Consider the following 20,527-nt stretch of genomic DNA (forward strand, 5'->3'; position numbering starts at 1 on the left):
GTTGGTTGCTAGTTACAGCCATTGCAAGGAATTTAAGTGTATATGGCTAGACTTGTGTTAAAGACTTAATATGGAAGTTGATGGTGAATGTAATATTCCTGTGAGTGAATGACTGGGTGGACATAAAAGAAGAGAAATAAATGCATGCAAACTCTCTTACGCTGACTTATCATATTTCAATAACCTATTATATTCTTCACAATATAAAGTAAATGGATACATACAAAATCTACTCACTGAGTGGTGGGAGGGGAACACACCACAAAATTTATTTTACAAGCTTTTGGAGCAAGTGGTTCCTTCTACTGGCAGAAGAGTTGAAGGGGAAAGAAGAGGGGTGAAAGAAAAAGACTGGAGAGGGCTGGGAAAAGGGGTACAATTCAGGAAAGTTGATCAACGGTCAAATCCCAATGGTCCTGTGCTCACTGCAATCATAACTGGTGATGTTGTTGGGTCAATAAGCGAACATGTAGCAATGATCTACTGCAGACTCCATGCTCAGCAATGTACGATGAAGTGTGCTCCAAAAGACTTGTGCATGTGGCGGCATTGTGGCAGAGGTGCCACAGATCAACGTCTTTCCTACTTAACAGAGTAAACAAACCTCCAAATTCACATTCTGTGAAGAGTCATGTACATCCAAGCAATACTTCAGATGACAATGAATAAGCATAATGTAGGTAGTGTTTTTAGAAGATTAGCTGCGTCTTCTATGTGGGTCATCATTAAAAAAATCTTTGGTTCACCTTTCCCACAACATTATCTATGTAATTGTTCCATTTTAAGTTGTTCATAATTGTAAACCCTAAGTATTTAGTTGAATTGGCAACCTTTAGATTTGTGTGGTTTATCATCCAACTGAAATTTAATGGATTCCTTTTAGACTCATGTGAATGACCCCACATTTTTCATTATTTAGAGTCACTGCCACTTTTCACACCATAGTGAATTTCTTTGTAAATAATTTTGCAATTGGTTTTGATATTCTTATGACTTTACCAGATGTTAAATGATGGTTTCATCTGCACACAATCTAAGAGGGCTGCTCAGATTGTCTCCTAAACTTTTCATACATGGGACTCAGGAGTAATGGTCAGTATTCAGGGATATGATAGGAAAATTCATTTAAAACAAATAAATGTAGTAAATGTGGGCTCTAAAACTGCATACCATTCCTGTACAGCTTAACAACTATGACCACTTGTTACCTTTCCTACACTTAAACTCTTCTCTTCTACTGAACAAATGTTCAGAGCCCTTAAGGTATGCATTTCAGAGCCTATGGTTACTAGACAATTTTTTCTTATTTTGGTCCTTACTACCTCATCCCAAAATGTGGGGAGCAAACAGCTTGCAGTAGAAGATATTTCTTCTACAGTATTGAGGGAGAACAAGTGCTCCTACCTCTTACGGTGGAGTCCATGTTCACTAAACATTTTTGCTTCAAATTATTTGTTACTGTCATATAGCTGAAATTTTCACTCTGCAGTGAAGTGTGTGCTGATATGAAAATTCCTGGCAGGTTAAAACTGTGTGCTGGATTGAGACTCAAACTCGGGAGTTTGAGTCTCCTTTGTCTTTCAAAGGCAAATGATCTACTGACTGAGCGAAGGTTTCAAGTTTGAGTCTCAGTCTAACACATAGTTTTAATCTGCCAGGAAGTTTCATATCGATGCACATTGTACCACAGAGTGAAAATTTCATTTTCAAAACATCACCCAGTCTCTGCAGTATCCTTTCTTACATGAGTGGTAGTATTGCAAATTTCACAGGACAGCTTTTGTGAAGTTTGGAAGATAGGAGATGAGGTACTGGTGAAAGTTAAGCTGTGAGGATGGGTTGCGAGTTGTGCTTGGGTAGCTCAGTTGGTAGAGCACTTGTCACTTGTTCACAAAAAGCAAAGGTCCTGAGTTTGAGTCATGGTCTGGCATACACTTATCATTTGCAGGAAGTTTGATTTGAAGCTGTTTGTAAGGAATGGTATTGAAAGTCTTCTGGAAATCTAAAAATAGGGAATCAATTTGAAATCCCCTGTCGATAACAATCATTATTTCATGTGAATAAAGAGGTAGTTGTGTATCACGAAAACAGTATTTCCTGAATCTGTGCAGACTGTGATCTCTGTTCTTTGAGGTAATTCATAATGTTCAAACAGAGCATATGTTCCAAAATGTTACAGAAAATTGATGTCTGTAATACAGATCTATAATTCAATGGATTACTTTTACTTCCTTCCTTGTGTATTGGTGTGACTTGTGCAGCTTTCCAGTCCTTAGGCACAGATCTTTTGTCAAGCAAGCAGCTGTATATGATTGCTAAGTATGGAGCTATTATATCACTGTACTCTGAAATGTGCCTATTATTTGGTCATGATAACTTGACAATTTCGCTAGTGCTCAAAAAGTGAAGAAAATCAGCACTGCTTGAAAGCTGTTCATTTGTCTCTGAGTGCTGCCAACATCAAGATGCCCGTAGATGCAAAGTGTTACAAAAGGCTTGAGTCCACTAGCAAATAGCTTCTGTAAATAATTGGTGAGGTGTTTGTATTAGAACAAAAATTTACTTAAGTTTACCCAAGTCACTAGGGCAAGTTTATTCCAGGAACTTACAGTAAACACTTGTTACAGAAGTGCACTTGTTCTTAAAAACCAGAACAGTTACCACTGTTGTTGATTATTACTCATGAATAAAAATCATAACAAAAAAAAAATCAGGGGAGTACATATTGATGTTGCTAATCAGTTAACTAAAATCAGAGGACTTCATTTTGATTAAAAACTTTGAGATTGTCATATGCAAATTTTGAACCTCCCTTGTCTATTGTATAGTGGAGTATTCAATAACAGGAAACAAAAATGTGGCATGGCATCTCTCCAAGAGACTGCCCTTTAATTACTCTTCAATTTTTGCAAGCAGTATTTAGTGCTTTTATCACAAATGTGATGCATTTATATTTATGTGATTTGGTAACACTAAAAACATTAAAAAAATTGCTAAAATTTAAAGATATTTGCACTGACATTCTGCTTTGCCTCTGAAGCAAATTGATATGTAGACTCATTTTGCAATTCCTTGACTGATGGTGCCAGTTATTTGTGTTTTGGGGTTCCAATGGTACATTAATTTCAGCCCATCTGTATTTGTACCATACAGCAGAGTTTGTTGGGCTAAGTCTCTAACCTGGGAACCTGATCTGGAATTTAATTTTAATTTGTCAGGAAGTTTCAAGCAAGGAACTGTTTCCACAGACTTGCAAATTTCTTGAATTTGATTAAACTAGTGGATGTAGATGGGTCGGTGAGAGTGTGGGGCGAGTTCAGATATGATTGTTTGCAATATTTCTCCCAGTTCAATGATTGTTTGGACAATATGCCATACCACAGCAGGAGCTTCAACAGAATGCCTAATAGATATGATTTCAGGATTATGATGTCAGATTGGTTGCAAGATGGGCAAATAAACTGCAGTGACTCAATGAGGAAGGCTGAACTGTCATCTGCAATAAAGGTAAACAAGCCAGCCGTGAAACTTTATGTCATATATAAAATTGCTGAGAGCAGGGGCCACAGTGTAGCACATTTTTTGCCCTACAACTGATATCTAAATCCAATATAATTGGCATAGACCAAAATAAAACACAATTTCTGGGAGAAAAATGTCACTGGTGACATGCTGAAGAAAAGATTGCAGTCTTGTTAATGCTGCTTTCCTTTCAGTTACTGCACAGGACTGGCAAGGTTACTGCAGGAATGAGCAGCAGCTGGAGCAAGAGTACTGGACAAGAGATGGAATAAGGGAAATGGGCATCAGTGACGTTATCATCAATACTATGCCCCCATGGGATGTTGATGATGACAAAGTCGGGAAACAAAAAAAATTATTATATTGATTTTTGGTGACCATCATTTTGACAGTTCTTTAAGGTACAATTAATTACTCTTTGTAAACATTACTGCTGTCTGCATTTAATAAATGTGATGCGCAAACAGATTCCAAAAATCAGTTTAAAACTTTCAGTTCATAATGCCGCAAGTTGTACATTCATTTTTAATTGTTTTTTATATGTAAGAAATACATAAGTTAGAGGTAAAACTCTTGAACATGAGTATATCAACAAATTAGGTGATTTCTGATCCAACAAAAGTGTCACTTAAGTGGACAATACTTCCGGCAGTGCAATTTTGTGTAAGCACAAAACACAGATAGTGGTGCCAGTACTGATGCATGTAGCCAATGCTGCCTTCCCCTCACCGCTCCTCACCCCGCTACAGCTACAATGTGGGAGCACAGCCATTCCCAACAGCCCCTATGCCAATCGGCAACTTATTGTGGACAAACAGAAATTTGTGTAGAATCAAGACTGGAAGAGTTGAATTTATTCAGTGATTTAAATTTCTTCACTACACCAAGGGGATCTATCTCTAAGTTATTAATGTTGGCAGCTGTTCTAGCTTTGTATTCTGGGGTATTTACGTTGTCTTCTTTGGTTAAGGAATTTGAGAAATTGTGTTTAGTAACTGCTTTAATGGCACTGTCATTAGTAATATCACCATTGCAGTCATGCAGTGAAGGTGTTGATTGTATCTTGTTGCTAGTGTACTTTACATATGATAGCAATTGTTTTGGATTTTCTGCCAGATTCTGAGACAGAGTTTCAACATAAAAACTATTAAAAGCATCTCACATTTAAGTCCCAGTAAATTTTGAGCTTCTCTCAAACATTGCCCGGCAGAGGTTTGAGTCCTCCCTCGAGCATGGGTATGTGTTTGTTCTTAGGATAATTTAGGTTAAGTAGTGAGTAAGCTTAGGGACTGATGACCTTAGCAGTTAAGTCCCATAAGATTTCACACACATTTGAACATTTTTGAAACATAGCCAATCTTGGAGATTTAGTGTTCTTTTGAACTTCCTTGCTTTTTTTCTTGACTCTGCAAATATGTTCTGACCTGTTTTGTGTACATGGGGGATCAGTTCCATATCTTATTAATTTATTAACTATATGCCTGTGCTTTACAAACAAAGTTTAAGAATAGCCTTTGCATGCCATCACTTTTAGGGTTTCATACATCAGTCAGTAAAAAAGGACCTTAATAGGATTGTCATGTCAATAAATTTGTTTTTTCTAGGCGAGAAGTCAAATATAAATGCAACCTGTTGAAAGAATCAAAGTAATTTCATTAAGTTTTTAACACAAAGCGAAACAAGTAGATCTGTTCATCCTAGCCAAGTAAATTCAATGTTACTTTATATTCGTAAAGATCTTATCTCTGTTGCTGGCATAAACTTCTGAAAATTCTTCTGTAACTGAAGGGAAAAAAAGAAACTTCCTGTGCTAACTACTGGTTTTTTGGTGTACTGCTTTCTCCGTGATCTGATTCTGATGAAATGAAGCCTGTATGTTGCCCCAAGCTATGCTTGAATTACCTGTGAAAATTTATCTAGTAGTTTTAGATATTATTGTGTTCAGAAAAAGAGACATGACTGTTAATTGTTTTATTATTAGTATAGATTTGATATAAATATACCAGTTGCCCCTGATTCTGTTTCTTTTAATTTAAGCCACAATTGGTTTACACTGACATAGTTTGTTAGGAAGGAGTGGAGACGGTATTGTAGAAACATTTCAATCTAATTTTTATCTACTTTTTTTAAATAGACTGACTTTGTGTTTATTTTTGGTGGTTTTGGATGTTATAGTATCCAGTCTGGCTTCAACAACCACACGGCCATTAATTCCCGTATCTGTCATGATACTCCGTATTTGCTCAGGATTATTTGTTGCTTATAGGTCAAATACGTTTTTGCAACCTTTTACACTTGAAATGGGCTCTAGAACTAATTGTTCAAAATAATTTTTGGAGAAACCATTTAGTATAATTTCAGACCTTGTGTTATGCTTACCACTGACTTTAAATGTGTATTTTTGTGAACATATTGAGGTTAGATTGAAGAAATCACCAGCTACAACTGTATGAGGCACACGTTTTATTTGACACTTTCAGCAACTCAATCATCTGAGTAAGGAGGTCGCTAAAAGAAACCAATTATTAATTTATTCTGGTTTTCAAGTATAACCCCTACCCATACAAACTCACAAGAACTATCTACTTCACTTTCACTGCAAGATAAACTGCTTCTTACAGTAACAAACAATGTAAAAGAAAGCATAATTAACTAGAGAATACAATTCTGATACATTGTTGTGCACAAAAATTAAAACCGATCCATGTAATCTTCCAAAGAATATTGTTGACATAAACAATGCAGTATAAAAAATAAAGAATGCTCATCAGTTTGTACACAGCCATTAGTAAGCCACTAAAATCATGTACACAATATTCTTAATTCAAATTAATGTAATTAGACACTTGAATATTTAATTTTATAATCAATGTAGTGAATGTTTAGCTACACTTATCACTAATATTATCACTACTCTTTTACACTGCTCCAATTTCCTGTCACCATAGCACATTCAATGCACGTGAAAAACAGTTATTGGGATAACTGAGAGAGTCCGCGAGGATGCAGCACATGGCATAGTGGAGATCAGGAAGGGCATTGGAGGGGGGAGGGGGGATTTGAATTTTCAGTCTGTTATTTCTTCAGTCAGTGGAGCACCTATGGCCTTTTCTTTTCTCCACAAACACTTTCAGCTATGATTCTTATACAGTGCCTATGACACTGATGAGACCATTTACAAAATTGAGCAAACTGCATTGGTGCCCATGACTGTGCACGCTGCCAGTCATTCTCTGTATTCTGGCCAAATTTAAATTCTACCACCTCACTACATTCAGTCTGTTTTTCTTTGCCCCCTCGATCTATCGAAAAACATTAGCCTGTTCTGTTGATTTTCTACATTTCTTTTCTCCAGTGTTCTTATGTAACAAAACATTCTCACAGACACATCCCACATTTGACAACTGGGTAAATGATACCTTACAAAAATTTTGGTGTCCTTTTCTGATTCAGGTGAAGCCTTCTGTTCCCAATATGAAAATATTTAGTATTAGAGACAAGACACATGAGTTCCTAAATTTTTGGTGCAGATAAAACATTATCATTCTCCAGACTGTTTAAGGAAAGATCATCATCATTTCAGGCTTGGTCATGATCATCTTCCTTGGCCAGTGACGTTGAATTTTCATCTTCCAATTCTTCTCTATCCCATCCTAGATGTTTCTTCAGTTCCTTTTCACATGCATCGTATTCTAATCTGGACTGCTTAGATACATTGTACAGTCATTGCTTCCTTTCTTTCTTATGTTCCTTACTCTTACATTCTCTGACATGCCTCTTCTCTCTCTCTCCTTTTTCCACATTGGCCTTGTACCTTGCCCTCTTAGCTTCTTGTGCTTCCTTTTCTGCCTCCCTTTCTTTCCTATTTACATCCAACTGTACCAACAACTTTGCTGTGAGCTCATTTCATCTGCACAACCTCCTGCCAGTTTACTTCCTTCCTGTGCATCTGTTTCCTTGCCTCTCTATTTATTATTCTTTCCTAAACCTCCAAGGCCCCTTTCCTTTCCTTATCCCACTCCCACCTCTCTTTCCCTTTAAGCAGTAGACACTTGACACAAATTCCAGCAGTCTACAGTACTAAAGTAAAAACAGCCAAAATAAGGAAAAAAGTATGCAATGCTGTCCAATGAGTCCTCAAAACTAAATTGTATGATTTATCTTCGTGGGTTTTCTATTTCCTGTTGCCAACAGCTGATTCTTTCAGGCAGTGAAGATGAACCTCTGTGTGGCAGTTCCAATTCTGATAGGTGTTTGTAATTGAAACATTACTTTTGCTTCTTTCTCTGAGCTTCTGTGACATTGTGGGAAGTTCCATATACACTCCTGGAAATTGAAATAAGAACACCGTGAATTCATTGTCCCAGGAAGTGGAAACTTTATTGACACATTCCTGGGGTCACATACATCACATGATCACACTGACAGAACCACAGGCACAAAGACACAGGCAACAGAGCATGCACAATGTCCGCACTAGTACAGTGTATATCCACCTTTCGCAGCAATGCAGGCTGCTATTCTCCCATGGAGACGATCGTAGAGATGCTGGATGTAGTCCTGTGGAACGGCTTGCCATGCCATTTCCACCTGGCGCCTCAGTTGGACCAGCGTTCATGCTGGACGTGAAGACCGCGTGAGACGACACTTCATCCAGTCCCAAACATGCTCAATGGGGGACAGATCCGGAGATATTGCTGGCCAGGGTAGTTGACTTACACCTTCTAGAGCATGTTGGGTGGCACAGGATACATGCGGACGTGCATTGTCCTGTTGGAGAAGCAAGTTCTCTTGCCGGTCTAGGAATGGTAGAACGATGGGTTCGATGACGGTTTGGATGTACCGTGCACTATTCAGTGTCCCCTCAACGAGCACCAGAGGTGTACGGCCAGTGTAGGAGATCGCTCCCCACACCATGATGCCGGGTGTTGGCCTTGTGTGACTTGGTCGTATGCAGTCCTGATTGTGGCGTTCACCTGCACGGCGCCAAACACGCATACGACCATCATTGGCACCAAGGCAGAAGCGACTCTCATCGCTGAAGACGACACGTCTCCATTTGTCCCTCCATTCACGCCTGTCGCGACACCACTGGAGGCGGGCTGCACGATGTTGGGGCGTGAGTGGAAGACGGCCTAACGGTATGCGGGACCATAGCCCAGCTTCATGGAGACGGTTGCGAATGGTCCTCGCCGATACCCCAGGAGCAACAGTGTCCCTAATTTGCTGGGAAGTGGCAGTGCAGTCCCCTACGGCACTGCGTAGGATCCTACGGTCTTGGCGTGCATCCGTGCGTCGCTGCGGTCCGGTCCCAGGTCGACGGGCACGTGCACCTTCCGCCGACCACTGGCGACAACATCGATGTACTGTGGAGACCTCACGCCCCACGTGTTGAGCAATTCGGCGGTACGTCCACCAGGCCTCCTGCATGCCCACTATACGCCCTCGCTCAAAGTCCGTCAACTGCACATACGGTTCACGTCCATGCTGTCGCGGCATGCTACCAGTGTTAAAGACTGCGATGGAGCTCCGTATGCCACGGCAAACTGGCTGACACTGACGGCGGCGGTGCACAAATGCTGCGCAGCTAGCGCCATTCGACGGCCAACACCGCGGTTCCTGGTGTGTCCGCTGTGCCGTGCGTGTGATCATTGCTTGTACAGCCCTCTCGCAGTGTCCGGAGCAAGTATGGTGGGTCTGACACACCGGTGTCAATGTGTTCTTTTTTCCATTTCCAGGAGTGTACATCTGTGGCCAGAATCCATACACTCTGTGCCATACAGATATAGTAAAAAATTCAGCATGCTGTTCTGCAGATTTACTAAGTTGACCTGAATTAATCTCCTACACTGCTACACTATTGAATCAGTCTAATAAAAAGGATGATGGGACTCAATTTTTCCATGAGATTTGGTTAGAATTTGGAACTGTCACTACTCTTACATCACTAATAAATGCCCCATAACAATCCAACTATTTTCAAAATACTCACAGGTTTGACTACTAGATTGGAAAATGAATACCAAAAACAGTGACTACACTACCTACACTTCGTCTCCAACAACTCACAACAATGACCTACTCCATAAAAGAAACAGGATAACAGTTTAAAGCCAAAAAGGAACAGGGCACACGTAAAACACAGCACACCTTTTCCACAGGAACAGATGGAATTTATTATCTCATGTTAAATCTGGCCAGGTCAACCTCATTCATTAAATAACACCTACATGCTCCACACTCTGCTATGCAGGCTCTTTCTAATGAGTATGTGACCTACTGAACTCCAATGCCTGCCAAGACAACTGGAAAATGACCAAGCTACACACTGCACTTGCACATGGGAAGACACATGTGAGCTCTTTCAAAGCTTTCCAAACAACTTAATTGATCACTGAGAACCATTCACTTCCAACATGATGCACTCAATAATCTTGAAACATTATCTCTACCCTACAGGACCTACTAGACATCCCCCTCCCTCCCCCCTTGCCCACAATGGCTGCCCACCACTGATTTCCTGTTTCATGAGCTCCAAAATCACCCCATCCAGTCTCAGGAGAAAAATGTATGCACTTTCAAAGGCCAATTCCTGATTCAATCCAATTAATAGAAGTTTTCTGTAACGTACTGTTTCTTACCAGGGATTTTCAAACGTTTCTTTCCAAGAGCTGGTGGAAAATAAATCACAGAAAATAACTGTCCTTAAGCCAATCTAGTAGGCACCCAACCACAAACCATTTAGAACTACTGGAAGCCCAACCCATCATCTCCAGGCTGAAAAAGGCAACATTCCCCTGGAAGTTGGGAATCAGCTTTGACAGTCTCAATGGCTAAACGAAGAGCCCATTGATGCAGTTGGTAATTATATGTTATAATAATAATAATAATAATAATAATAATGATAAACATCATTTAATAAATGTGAATTAAGGAAGTTTAAGTACATATATTAAACATACTGTTAAAATTTATATCATCTGCGGGTAGGCACTGTCCACAACCATCCAGTTTTAACTCGGAGCCTGGATGACTGTCACAACCCACGCAACGATTACCACCCTTGCAGATGCCACATGTATCAATATCTGTGTCTGGAGGTCTCCCAGTAGAACCTGAGACACAGATGCCACACCTATGAGAGTAAAATAAAAAGTAAATTATTCTCCAGGATCAATTTTTCTAAAGAAATTTGTTTAAACTTACATTAATCCTCATGAACCATTTAGGTAGCTGTTCTGATAATCGATAAATAAAAATAATTATAATTGACTGACAGATATAAAGACAGTATAATTAAGAAGAAAAATGACTGATAATTGGTGTATAAGATAGAAAGCTGTGTTTAGCCAAGAGATGGCAGATAAAGGGAGGACAGATGTTCTCAGAGACTGTGGCACATTACAAAGCTCCAAAATTTTATTGTTTTATCTATCTCATTTAAACTACAACTGTTTTGTTCAGTAACTAAGACAAATTTCTGAGCTTTAAAGTTTAGTAATCTCATTATGTGTTATTACATATTTTATATAAAAGACTAGTTTTAAAACAATTATACTCACTTTATTGAGCCATATAACTGTGCAAAGTAAATTAAGTCTTCTCACAACAATTGGTGTTTTGCCCATATTTTATTTCTACTATCCACTATACAGACCAAACTAAAATGTTGGTCAGTCAACAAAAATAACTATTGAAATGTGAAATAATCATGGTGACAGACATGGTGACCCATGTATAAAACTTGTAGAATACAAAACAGTGTGTGATAACAATTTTCTATTCTTTTATGACAATGATCATATAGGTTGAAACACATAACAAAAGAAACAAAAAATGCAGTCAAAGACTGCTCTATATTCTACAAAAGTAACTGTGACAGAGAAGCACAAAACTTTCATTTCATCAAAAAAAATAACAGGTTTAGGGAAAATCTCCCTGATATATAATGATTGGCATCAAAATTAACAAAACTGAAAAACAAAAATCAGTAATCAGCCAAAACACAGTAGATACATATCATCTTGTTCCATGGTTATGCTTGCAATATTCTGCTTTGATGACCTAGCAACTGAATACAGTATTACATGGGCTTTTATGTAATGGCAATCCCGTCTCACTGCTACTGCAAATTTCTCTCAATAATCATCCATTTTAAATTTATTCCCTGGATGTAATGTACAAGTGCTCCCTACATCTTACTACCTCCACACATTTGTTGTTTCTAGGCTTCTATCCATCTTAGGCATCTCCTTTCCACTCCTGTAATCACTCATCCTTCCCAGCATTTGCTTGATATTCCTATTGGTCTTCAACTTTCACGTTTTTTGATAAGTATATTTATGTTCACCTCATGAAGTTCATTTACTCATTTCAATTTAATTATGCACCTTTCTTTGAGGATATTACACAGTAAACAAAATAATAAGAACAAATCACATTATAGGCTAAATAACTATAAAATGTAGTAATATTTGTCACATGCAAGTAGCACCCGCTTCCATTAACCCCACTCATATTATTCACAAAGTCCCACAAGGGCTCAGAAGATATGGTGCATCCATGGTGTATGTAGTCAGACATGTTGAACAGAACAGACACCACTGGTAATACAGCAGCTGTAAAGAAACTAACTTACAAAAAAGCAAGATTTCAGCTGATTGCAGGAATTGAAATAAATCGGAGGTGAAGGTTGAAAATTTGTAGAGCACCAGGAATCGAATCCAGATGCCCCACTTCACTGGAATGGCTGCTTTAACCATCTCTGCCATATAGACAAGCTTCCTGTCCAAAGCAAATTCTCAGCTTGTCACATGCAATTACTGTTAACACAGAATGCTGAACAATTCGATACTTTGAACAAACGGTTTAGTTGTTTGAATAAGCAATGTTCAGAACAATTTAGTTTTTTGAATAATGTAATTACAGAAAACGCGAAAAGTATGGAAAAGAAAGTGTCTGATTTAGAAGAGAAGCTTTTAAAAGAAAATAGCCAATTGGCTAAGGAATTCTTTAATGAATGTTCAGCTATCAGATCGGAAATGAAAGAGACGAAAACCAGTTTGGAGGAGCGAACAGACGAAATTGAAGATAGGGTAGACAATGTGGAAGATAAACTCAATAAAGTCGAATTAACAATCAAACGGGAAGTGGAAGAAACCGCGAAGTATTTTGAATCATTTTCGAGTGAGAGCAAAAATTAAAGATAGGGAAATAATTACCAGAATTGACTTACATACGAAAAATGTCGATGACAAATTGTCATTGTTCGAAAACAAGGTAACAGAAAAAGTGAAAATTATTGAACATAATGTAGATTCTTGTAACAATGTAATTAAAGACAATGAGCATGAGGTAGTTTGACTACAGAAACAATTAAATGAAATTCGGGATAATTTAGCTATGAAATCGGTAGCGACTTCATTTAACGGATTTTGGCCAGGTACAAACGTGCGTAATTTTCCGGGAGACGGAAAATTATACCCAGTTGATTTCATTATGAACTGTCGTGACAATTTTTCGTTCGAAATGAGTGACACTGTAAAGATCAAATTTGTTCAAAAATTCTTAGATGGAGAAGCATTGTCGTGGGCTAATCTAACCGCCAGTTCTGATTTAACCTATAGTCAATTCGAAAAAAGTTTTTTGAACAAATTTTTCTCAGCGTCTGTTCAGACCAAAATCAAAAGCGATTTTCTTAATGGGGCTAATTATAAAGAATGTTGATGGTTCAATGAGGGAATTTTGCGAGAAACAGCTAAGAAAGTTGGCGCATTTAGACAGACCTTTTGATGAACTAACGCAAATAGACGCTCTAAAAAGGAGGTTACCAAACAGAGTTCAGTGGGACTTGGTATATGGGCCAGATGATTCAGTTGAACAATTTTTGAATTACGTGGAGAAATTGGATCGTGCATTAGAAAGAAGCAAAAGTTTTAATGGGCATCATTATGAACAAAATCATGGAGGGTGGAACCAAAATTCTAATAATGGGAATAATGGTAGGCGAAATAATCATAATGGGAATAATCAGCAGGATCGTCAAGGTAATTTTCAGGGAGATTTCAATAGAGTAGACAATAGCAACTGGCGTCAACATGAGAATAAGGAAGGTAATTATTATGGTGGGACAATGGGAAAATCCAGATAGAAGACAAGATGGGAATGGGCAAGGCCAGTTAAACTAAGAGCCGTCCCAACGAGGGCCTGTCAGTTTGGGACGAACAGATATAATGCTAGAAATCAGGCTAAGTGGAATCAGAATAGGTATGGGCAAAATGATTACAGAAAAAGACATAGTAATAACATGACAAGAGCACCGGAAATTGATAAGAGACCATTTGATAACCAGTTTTGGCAGCAAGTCAGTGAGAAGGCTATGAGCACAGATAATTCTAGACACATTAGTAATGAAGATTCAGAGATTAGTGGGGAGATAATGAATAATTTGTTTAGGCAGGAAGAAAGTGATGTGAGTGGGGATGTAGGTGGTTGTTCCTATGTTAATAATAGTTATGATACCTTCGGAATAAATGCATTAATGTATTCTGATGAAATTGCAGTAAATCGAGATCTGAGTGATGTAAAAACTTCTGTGGCTGAGAATGTCAATCAAGTACTGAATAATAAGGTTGTAGAATTAGAAGAAGTAGAGTGTGATGTTGATGTGAGAAGTCGTGCTGAAGTAGCTAAGGTTAGGGAAGTTGAGTCAAATGGTGAGATGTTAAATGATGCTGAGGTAGAGGCAGTTGATGATAGTGATGATATGGAATATAGAAGTGAGATACGAGTATTTGTTGTGACTAAGGATGATGCAGATGTAGTTATGAAGGAGGAGGGTAATAGAGTTACAGAAAATAATCATTCAGTACAAGAGGATCAGGCTGCAGTCACGTGGGTTAATACATCACCAGTAATCGAGGGGATAGACAGGGATGACATTAATATTGCGAATGAAGATAAGGTAATTATTAACTTAGGAAACCAGGGACAAGAGTTCATTTGTAGATTGTGGGACAGCCTTAATGGGGGTAACAAACATAATACGTTTTGGATACAATTGTTATCCATCTGCGAGAAGGTATATCCTATTTGGTGGGAAAAAGCAAAAACAGGTATAAAATGTAAAGAATTGCCTATGATTACTGATACTAATAATGTGTCTAATTATGTTTGTGTTGAGAATCCTAGTTGGCTTCTGCACAATGTGCAGACTGAAAATAGTTTAGCTTATGTCAAACAAAATGAAGATCTGAATTTTAAAAGCGTAGAAGATGACTTGATGCACGAAGATGTTGGTGAGCAGGAGAGTGAAATTGTAGGAAGCCCATACATGCAAATTTATATTAATGATTGGACAGGTTATTGTTTGATTGATACTGGAAGCCTGATGTCAGGAATCAGTGAAAAATTGAGGTATAGGATAGATAAAAACCATGAATTTGGAGAATTACCAGTAGTTGGGGTTAAAATTAGAGGAGCGACAGGAAGATTCAGTAAAACAGTAAAATGTCAAATTCTTTTGTCTTTCAAAGTTGGAGATGTGGTCTTTGATCAGGGTTGTCTTGTCATTCCGGACCTGAGTGAGGACATAATTCTCGGTATGGATTGGATAGTAAAAGTGGATATGGGATTTAATTGGAAAAACAAAACTGTCAAATTAAGGGAACCAACAGATAAAAATAAGTTGTATACAGAGAGCTTCATTGAGAAGAATAGTAATAGTCATAATCAGATCAGGGTGTGGATTATTTAGATGATGGGAGATGCACTGATCCTTTTGAAAAACAGACTTCTACTGATGACAAAGATTATCAAAGCATAGTAGAAAATAAGATTGCTGAAGCAGAGAGTTTAACTAGGGAACAACAATCTGATCTCATTGAACTTTTATGGGAATATTCTGATGTATTTAGTGACAGACCAGGCAGAGTGAAAGGGTATGAATGTGAAATTGTACTCAAACCGCATGATCCATTTTTCATTAAACCTTACGGGATTCCATTAAGCAGGAGGAAAGCTGAAGAGAGGGAGTTGGAAAAGATTCAGACTTGGGGGGTTATTCAGAGGTGTAATAGCGAATATAATAATCCTATCATAGCCATTGCCAAGACGGATAATAGTGTAAGACTTGTCCTAGATTCTAGGTTCCTCAATAAATTATTATGTAGGGAAACTGATCATCCTGAAAACATTGATGAATTACTACACAAGTTTGAACATGTAAAGTTTATGTCTAGCCTTGATCTGACCTCTGGATTTCATCAAATACCATTAGCAAGGGAATCTCAGAAATACACAGCATTCTTATATAATGGAAAATGTTATACCTTTAGTGTAGTACCATTTGGGCTGAATTTATCTGTTGCAGAGTTTATCAGAGCTTTAGATTATGTGTTGGGAAAGGAATTGTTAAATAAATTAACTATATATATATAGATGATATTTTGGTATCCAGTAAAAGTTGGGAAGAACACATAGGGTAACTTAAGGAAATTTGTGAGGAGTTTAGAAAATGAGGAATGTCACTGAAGTTATCGAAATGTAAATTTGCAGTGAAACAATTAAAAGTTTTGGGGAACATTATATCTGACAATGGAATTATGCCAGATGATAAGAAAATTGAAACAATTGCAAAGTTTCCACCACCTAGGAATAAGAAACAGCTAAAGTCATTTCTCGGACTGTGTGGATTCTATAGGAAGTATTGTGCTACTCAGGCTCTTAATGCACCTTGTTTAGGGAATTTGCTTAAAAAGAATACTATATGGGATTGGAATAAAGATTGTCAGATTGCTTTGAAGAGATTAAACACCAGTTGGTAAATAGTAAAATCTTATGTAGGCCAGATTTTGGGTTGCCTTTCTGTATTATGACTGACAGTAGTAACTATGGCTTAGGGGCACACCTTTTCCAAGTGAGAAGTCAGAATGGGATGGAAGAACATAGATCTATTGCTTTTGCCAGCAGGACATTGCAGAAACACGAGAGACAGTACACCATTACAGAAAAGGAACTATTAGCCGTTCATTGGGCTTTCTCCAAATTTAAGAATTATTTATTGGGTCACAAGGTGATAGTCTTTTCAGATCATAAAACACTATCCTACTTACAAGAATGTAAATTATACCATGGTAGAATCACGAGATGGGCACTTTTTCTTCAGCAGTTTAACTACACCATCAAATATATTAAAGGTGATGAAAACTGCATAGCAGATGCTCTTTCAAGGCATCCTTTGGGAGAATCTATTGGTGACAATGGTGATGAAGGAGGGAATGAATTTAAAATTATGTATTTAAAAGGGATAAATGAGAAGAAAGGTGTCGTGAAAATCTGCAGTGAGATTAAATGGTTTCAGAATCATGATGAAGAGTGGAAACTGGTGAAAAGTTATATTGGAAAGAAGGGAAAAGAAAAAGTAGGGCAGTATTACAAAGTTCATAGGGGAATATTATTTTGGAGGATGAAGGAAGATAGTGAGGTATGGAAGTTATGTTGGCCATATGAATTCGTCAAATTACTTGTAAAATATACCCATGAAAGTTATGGTCATTGTGGGGCAGCAAAATGTATACAAAAGATTCAAGAAAACATTTACTTTTACAATATGGCGAGGACTGTGAGGAAAATCTTGTCCACTTGTGACTTGTGTCAGAGAGTCAAGGTAACCAATCAAACGAGTAGAGGTCAGATGCAAAATATACTTCCGAAACAGCAGCTTGATGTTGTAGCAATTGACTTGTATGGGTGACTACCAACCACTAGAGGAGGGCTTATGTATGTTTTTGTAGTGGTGGACTTATTTTCCAAATTTATTAAGTTGTACCCATTGAGGAATGCTACTAGCAAAAACATTATTTCATGTTTTACCCATGACTATTTTAAATGTGTAGGTGTACCCAAGGCAATTCTTAGTGACAACAGATCACAGTTTACATCCAAAAGTTGGGAAACATTTATATATAGAGAGGAGATCAACCACATACTTATTTCAGCTTATCACCCATCCAGTAACCCAGCTGAAAGATACACGCATAAAATTGGGAGATTATTTAGGACTTACTGTCATACTGACCACAACACTTGGATACATTACATTAGCAAACTTGAAGATGTGATGAATAGCTTACAGCAAAGTTCAACAGGATTCTCTCCACATGAGATACTTTATGATAAAAGCCACCAAATTTTATTAGTGAATTGATTGAGTTTCCAGCATGTAATAGCTTGTCAAAAGAAGAAAGAGAGGAGATTGTAAGGAACAACATGAAAAAGCAAGGGGAAATTAGGAAAAGTAGACATGATAAGAGGGGGAAAATGTGCAAGTTTAATGTGGGAGATTTAGTTCTAGTGAAAACAGTAGAAAATCATTGTGTGGGGAACTTAAGAAATTCTTTGATATTTATATAGGACCATTTGTGATATCTGAGAACCCACATCCAAATGCCTATAAGTTGATCTATCGTGAATCTAGAAAACTTTTTGGTCTATGTAACATCACCGAGTTGAAGCATTATAAAAATCCAAGCTAAGTTTACAGTGTCATAATTTTGAAAACTTGGGACTGTGTCTTTATCTGTATCTTTGCTGTTTAATCTTGCATTTTGCTTTGTATATATTTATGGTTATTACAATGAATATCTTATGCTCTTGCCTTGCACGATGAGTGCAAAACTTAAATGTTTCTTTATACTCATGTGATTTGAAAATATAGATTTTTAATCTTAGTATCATTGTGTTAGTGTAAGTTGATGAGGCCATACTTCATCTGTTATTGATATTTATTATACACAGTGTAAACTGTTTGTAACATTTTGTTACTGAAGATCCTTTATGAACCAGACTTTATGAGTAACTGACCAACACACTCTTATGCTAAGTATTTGTGTTTGGGAGTCAAGTTTTCATGTTTCTATTCTTGTTTATGCTCATGGAGTTTTAACTTTTGTATTATCATTTTTATTGCATAACTTTGTCTTATCCAATAACTATGGACTTTTAACGCAGTATTGGGCCATGTTGCTTCAAGACAGATCACTAGCCTTATCTTGTTTGAAAACATTTGCACTGTGCACATAAGTAGATACCTGGACAGGCATTTACTCTTGAACCAGTGAAACAATTATCATTTCTGTGAGAAACTTACCTGAACTATAGTCTTAGAACACTTCTATATGCTATACATTGTTTTTCTTGTTGAGGCATAACTCACAAAATATGAGTACTTAAGTATAATAATTTGTACCATTGCCTGTTGTGAGGCTTATCTACTATTACCTCAAGTATATATGGATTTAATAGGATACCATACCCTTTAGAAATGTACATTTTGATTTACTGATACCTAACATAAAATCACAATGATAGGACTGGAGAGAAATAACAGTAGATGAGATTTTTCAGTGGTAAACTTTTATTTGTGAATCCTTTTTATGTAATATTTAAATTTCTTTATGCCTTGCGTTATTACTTAGTCAAAATTCTAGAGGTGTGACGTTTGTTCTATACCACTGAGACATCTCATTTGAAACTTACCTTGCCACTGACAATGTTATGTCTGTAATACATGAACACTTAGGTAATTCTGTCAAGATTTGATTTTGAGATCAATGAAATAACTGTGAAAGCAGTCTATATATGATAAAACTGTACACTCTAAATGACATTAGAAATCTGGAATTAATCACTTACTGAAGATATACACTGAAACTGCAGATATCAAAATGCCTGCTATTTCACTTACTTATGCACAAAGCTATGAAACTTTGGTTTTGTTGTGTGGTCAGCTCAGTAGGGGTTAATGAAATGGGGAGTAGACGTCATGTCTTATGACATAGGCAACTACACTAATACAAATTTACACTTGTGAAGTGATTTATATGCTACAATATGGATATGTGACTGTGAGAAGTTATGACCAGAGTAACCTGTCTTTACTACAAACTTATTGAGTTGAAGTATGAGGATAAAAAACTGCAATTAATCTTGAGTGAATCAGCGTCCATACTCTAATAGTGATGGTGATCCTGTTTTGCCACAGTTGTGTATACTATGTGGTTCCCATGGAGACACACAGACACTGTGCGCCTTGGTACTGGTTGGACTTCTGCATACTGTTTAGTCTTGCGTCCTGGGCATATGGCCAAGATTGATTGAAGGCTGAGTATTGGTGGTAGAAGGTGGATGATTCTGCAATATAATTAACTAATCTACATGTTTTATGTGAAAAAGGAACTGGGTATGGAGAGAGGACTACACACTGTACATAGATGTACACTTTACATGATTACACATTGCCTATACCATGAGTAGAGGGAATTTTCATTTATATGTATTTATATTTTCTTTGAATTTTAGGATTAGAAGTGTGTTTGCTATTTTATTATCTTATATTGAAAAACTGACCTGACCAAGCAATTGCTAGCTTCTGTTCTGATCAGTTGAGAAAACAACAACTCTGTATCTCCGCAGATTTATGTTTTACTGACTAACTCTGAAAGAAATTGATCTTGTATAGACACAGAATATGAGATAAGGGTAGGTTGGATGAGTGTCAGCATGGAGTGGATTAGGATTAGAGGATAAAGTACATGCAGGAACTGACAAACACAAAACTTTGTGTAGTATTTACATGTATTCACCTTATTATTATTTAATTTATATTTGTGAGAAAAGTATTTTCCCACTACATTTGACGGCATTTACAGACTCCCATTGCAATGCCACCTCTGAATTTGTACATTTGAATTAATTTATACATATGTACAAGTGAAGCATGATACCACTGATGATGGCTGGGTTAACATGATCCCATTGCACTGCCATTTCTAAACTCTCACTTTTTAGCTATTTTACATTACATTATGGAAAACTTATTGATATGACGACGCTGAGACGCTTATTTAACTGAAATTGTTCAAATGATACGCTTTATATCAAAAAAATATTAGCCACATATTTTTCAGTAGATGTCTCAACTAAATTGAAAATAACCTTTTTAGCT

The 20,527-nt window shown here is 37.3% G+C and overlaps 1 protein-coding gene across 1 annotated transcript in view; it reads right to left on the minus strand.

Moving 5' to 3' along the window:
• Positions 1-20,527, minus strand: part of LOC126278850 (uncharacterized) — a 445,668-nt gene that overhangs the window by 384,283 nt on the left and 40,858 nt on the right. The window contains exon 5 of the mRNA XM_049979125.1: positions 10,485-10,657. Coding sequence (XP_049835082.1) covers positions 10,485-10,657 — 173 coding nt within the window. The remainder of the gene's footprint in view (positions 1-10,484; positions 10,658-20,527) is intronic.

This window comes from Schistocerca gregaria, chromosome 6 (assembly GCF_023897955.1).
Source record: "Schistocerca gregaria isolate iqSchGreg1 chromosome 6, iqSchGreg1.2, whole genome shotgun sequence".
NCBI classification, from domain to species: Eukaryota; Metazoa; Arthropoda; class Insecta; order Orthoptera; family Acrididae; genus Schistocerca; species Schistocerca gregaria.